At 40.7% G+C, this 4,869-nt stretch overlaps 1 protein-coding gene across 1 annotated transcript; it reads right to left on the bottom strand.

The window, feature by feature from the left end:
* Positions 1-3,924: 3,924 nt before the first annotated feature.
* On the bottom strand, positions 3,925-4,869 carry LOC103730978 (olfactory receptor 502-like). Its single transcript, XM_008829290.1, has one exon. It carries the CDS (start codon positions 4,867-4,869, stop codon positions 3,925-3,927), a length of 945 nt encoding a protein of 314 aa, XP_008827512.1.

The raw sequence follows: 4,869 nt of genomic DNA, 5'->3' as shown, positions 1-4,869 counted from the left end.
CCTTTGGAGCCCAGAAGACCTTGAGTGAATCCCAGATGTCCAGCTGTGAGCTATTTTGCCAGGCTTTGGTTTCACTTAAGTGTGTCTGATTCTTCCATTTGGAAATAGGACAGTGTTTAACTTGTTTTGGATTTTACAGGAGTCCCCAGTTAAGAGACTTTTTAAAGAGGCTGAACTTTTAAAGTGTTTGAATTTTTAAGGACTGTGGGACTTTTAAAGTTGTACTATCTGATGTAACATTAATGTCATCTTGGGGATAAGAAATGGAAAGGTTGTGGTTCAAAAATGATGTGTTTGTGTGTCAAGTTGACAAGGAGCCAATTGTGCTGGATAGCTTTAGTTGACAACTTGACACACCTGGGTAGAGGGAGCCTCTATTGGGGAATTTCCTTCAATTGACTGGCCTGTGGCCATGTCTGTGGGGCATTTTCTTGATTGTTGAGTGATGTGGGAGGACCCTCTGTACCTGGGGCAAGTGGTCCTGTATTATAAAAAAGGCAGATTGAGCATGGGCTAGAGCAAATCAGTAAGCAGCATACCTCCAGGGTTTGTGCTCCAGGCTCCTGCCTAGAGTTCCTGCCTTGGCTTCCCTTGATGATGGGCTTGCTTGTAAGGCAAATAAACCCTTTCTTCCCCATGCTGGTTTTGGTCAGTGTTTTTGTCACAGTAATTAAAAGAAGACTAGAAAGCTTCCCCATAGGCCCACAAATGAAATACCGCCCCCATTATTTTTCCCCAGAATGTGTGCTCTAGCCCGTCTCCCAGGCCATTTGCAATTATGGTTGAATTTCCCACCAAGGGTTGGAAGGTGCAAGTGAATGTGAGGGTCTTGTGACTTTCCCTGCCCCTTCTTCTGTTCAAGAATCAACATTCACCAAACCTAGCTGTTATGATCTTTGGCAAGTAGGTACAGCTGAGCTCAGGTTAGGTGGCTTGGAGGACTACCCTGTATACCACCAGTGTTATTAGAGACAGTTCATTTCAGTATGGTTGTTTACTGAGCATTTCCTAGGTGATGGGCATTGTGCTGATACCTCAACAACCAAATCATCATCTGATCTCAAAATATGACTATGTCATATAGACTCATATATTGTTTTGTCTAGAAGTAATTTGATACTTACACTAAAATGTAATAGGTACAATGAAGATCATTTGGCCCAAGGGAACAATACTTTTCCTAACCAGTATTGTAGAATAGTAATTTCCAGAAAATAAAGCACTGAAACACAATCTAAAATCTGAGTAAATAATGCAAGATGAAGACAACAGAGGTATAAGAAGCTTCAATAGAAATGGCACATGGGAATGAAAGAGCAGATGTTTGGGAATGGCATTCATGAAGCATTAAGAATGGGATGAGCAAGGACAGAATAAGGGAGGATGCAGAGGGGGTCAGTCCCACACTGTTATATGATGTATATGTAAGAATGTCAAAATAGGGAACTGGGGAGTTGGCTCAGCAGTTAAGAGAACGGACTGCTCTTTTGAGGAGCAGGGTACAATTTCCAGCACCCACAAGACAGCTGCCAGCCTTTCTTAACTCTAGTTCCGGGAGATACCACACCTCCTTCTGACCTCTGTGGGCATTGCACAACAATGAAAAAAGATACAAAAAAAAGCACAAATGAGATTAGGAAGACAACTAGCAATGGGGGGTGTGCACTGGAAATAGTTTAAAAGAGTCTTAATTACATGTGGTGTACTTTATTAATAAAGGAGCTACTGAAAGTTTTCATTCAGGAAGGAATATGTTTAGATGTGTTTAGATAGGTTTACCAACAAAGTGTAGCCTGTCTTTAAGGTGAACTGGCTGGGAAGAAAGTCTAATACTCTATGAGACAGAATATCTAAACCAGTTTTGTAAAAAAAAAAAGTAAAAATATGAGAAAAGAAGTTTGAAAAAATTAGGGGAGAGACATGACAGAACTTACTACTGTTAGGGGAAGCTCAATTAGAGAGGAGGAGGACATGGTATGATTCCCATGGCACCACAATGGTAAGTGGGTGCTATGACTGACACTATTTTCCTTTTGAGGACCAAGGTACAGTAGGAAAAGCACGTCCAATTTATTTATCAGTAATGTCCATTACATTGTATCTATTGTGAGATTCAAGACCCAGGAAAAGAAGACAAATTCTGTAAATTCACATAGACCACCCTTATTCAATCTCTTGTCTTTTTAAAAAAATAAAAAAGACTGACTTATGTTTTATGTGTATGAGTATTTTGTCTGCATATATGCATCACATGTATTCCTGGTGCCTATAGAGAGTAGAAGAGGACACTGAAGCTGCTATGTTGGTGCTGGTAAACAGAGACAGATCCACTGCAAGACTGGTGAGTCTTCTTAACTGCTGCATCATCTCTCCAATACCCTCTCAATTCTAGCCTACATTCCCTGGTCTTTTAACACTGTCTACCTTGCTTCCTTTAAAACAAATACTACATTTAGTGTTTATGTTCCTGCTTTTGTGTGTGTATGTGTGTGTGTGTGTGTGTGTGTGTGTGTGTGTGTGTGTATATCAGAGAACAACTTGCAGAGCTGCTTCTCTGCTTCCACTGTAACCACTGAGCCCACTGACCTCCCCTGCTTCTCCATCATAACAAGTCACATGACATGATTTGGTACTGTTCTCTCTCACGGTGGCCTATTCCTGGTATTTGTCACTGGACATAAATCTCCAAATGTCTGGTAAAATTTAAGGTACATCTGACTTCATGAGATTTTAGCATTTTAATCATGTAAACTCCAAACTCCTAAGTACAAAGTATCTTCCCCATGGAAACTGAACCTATATATTTGAGGTCATACTACTAAATAGCTAGACATTGGATGAGCCTTGATAATTGAGAAAAAAGAAGCCAATGACAAGAAAAAGACATTAATTTCCACATTTGGTAAGATTTATAGCTTTTTCTTGACAAGTTTGGGAATAATTTGTGGAGATCATAGGGGGACAAATCAAACACCAATGTTTTCCACCTTGGTGACCTCAAACTCTTTCTTGAATACTTATCAGAGCTTATAAGTTGTTTTACACACAGATGTAGGATAGCTGTTTAGACATTCATTCCTTCTAGATGCATTTGTTGAGTAGTATTTGTATCCTAGAAACCAGAAAATATGCTAGCGTGTAACAGCATTATAAAATTGAGCCGTTGGTGGATACGACAGTAGAAAATAAATAACCTATAGAAAATTAGAAAATTAGAAAGGGGAACTGACTTGGCTGGTAAAGGGTAGTTGTGGCAATATGGATGGTGCTAGCTTAAATAAGTTGACAAGGAAATCCAAATGGACAGGTGATATTTGAGCAAAACATTTAGAGGGTTTTGTTGGGTATGGAGAGGGCATAGAGAGGGGGAAAAAACAAGCAGGCACAAAATTCCAAGGGCATCAGTACAGATAATCTCAGCAAATGAGGTGCAAGTCAGGGTAAGCCAAAGGGAAACTCATGGATAATGGAAAAATGTCTGAATTTTATTCAGGAATTGATGAGATAATTAACATATTTCAAATAGGAGTAACCCCTCTAATTTGTATTATTTATTTATATTTTCTGTTTATGAGTGTTATTCCTGCATGTATGTAAGTTTACCCATGCATAGAAGGGCATTGCCTGTGGAGGGCAGAAGAGGGGGTCGGCTCCCCTGAAACTGGTGTTATGGATGGTGTTAGCTTCCATTTATGTGCTGGGAACCTAACTTTGGTCTTCTGCAAGAGCAACCAGTGTTCTTACCCACCAAGTCATCTCTTCAACTCTGATGACTCACATTTTCAAAGAACATCTGTGTTGTATGGACAACTTTAAAGGAAAGGTAGCAAGAAATCTAGATGGTCAATAACCAAATCTGAGATGATTGTCAGTTGTTCTAAGATGACTCTTACCATACAGAATCCTACAAAACAACATATGTCTCTAAGCAAGTATTTTCTTACTAAGCTGTCTCTTCAGAGCTCCCTTAATCTCATTATTCCTGAGACTGTAGATAATTGGGTTCAACATGGGGATCACTACCATGTAGAACACAGATACCACCTTGTTCTGGCCAGTGGAGTAGCTGGACTTGGGCATCACATAAATGAATGTGACAGTCCCATAGTAAAGAGTGACTGCAGTGAGGTGGGAGGTGCAGGTGGAGAAGGCCTTCTGGCGGCCCTCAGTGGAGGGCATCTTCAGGATGGTGATGAGGATGTAGGTGTAGGAGACAGCTATGATTAATAATGTGATCACAGTAACGGTGCCTGCAGAAAATGAAATAACAATTGTGGGGACACTGACATCAGAACAGGAGAGTTCAGTTAAAGGGGAAAAATCACAGAAAAAGTGGTTGACTCTATTTGGCCCACAGAAAACAAAAGAAAAGAAAGAAAAGGTAAAGGAGGAAGCATTCAGAAAACCACCTACATAAGATCCAACAAGCAACTGGTTACAAACTTGTGTGGACATTTTGGTTGAATAAAGAAGTGGGCTACAGATTGCCACAAAACGATCATAAGCCATGACAGCCAGAAGGAAACACTCCATTGGCCCAAAGAAAGCAGCTGAGTCAAGCTGGATGCCACACCCGAGGTAGGAAATGGTATTCTTCTCCACCAGGAAGTTAACAAGCATGTTGGGTGTCACAGAAGATGAAATCCCTATGTCAGTAGAAGCCAAGTGACTCAGAAAAAAATACATGGGGTGATGGAGCTGAGGGGAGACTCTGATTAGCAGGATTGTGCTAAGGTTTCCAAGCAGGGTCACCAGGTAAATGCACAGGACGATGAAGAACAGGATTCCTTGAAGGGCTGGGTCATCTGTTAATCCCAATAAAATGAACCGTGTCACTGTAGTGTGGTTCCCATCCCCCAGGAAAGCCAT

The sequence above is a fragment of the Nannospalax galili genome, unplaced genomic scaffold (genome assembly GCF_000622305.1).
Source record: "Nannospalax galili isolate Female #2095 unplaced genomic scaffold, S.galili_v1.0 scaffold1654, whole genome shotgun sequence".
NCBI lineage: Eukaryota > Metazoa > Chordata > Mammalia > Rodentia > Spalacidae > Nannospalax > Nannospalax galili.
Note: the sequence above shows the minus strand (reverse complement) of the source record. Positions and strands in the feature narration are given on the sequence as shown.

What these genes read in the sequence shown, in the direction of transcription:
- LOC103730978 (XM_008829290.1), bottom strand. Translation starts at nt 4,869, where the DNA reads ATGGCTTTCCTGGGGGATGGGAACCACACTACAGTGACACGGTTCATT.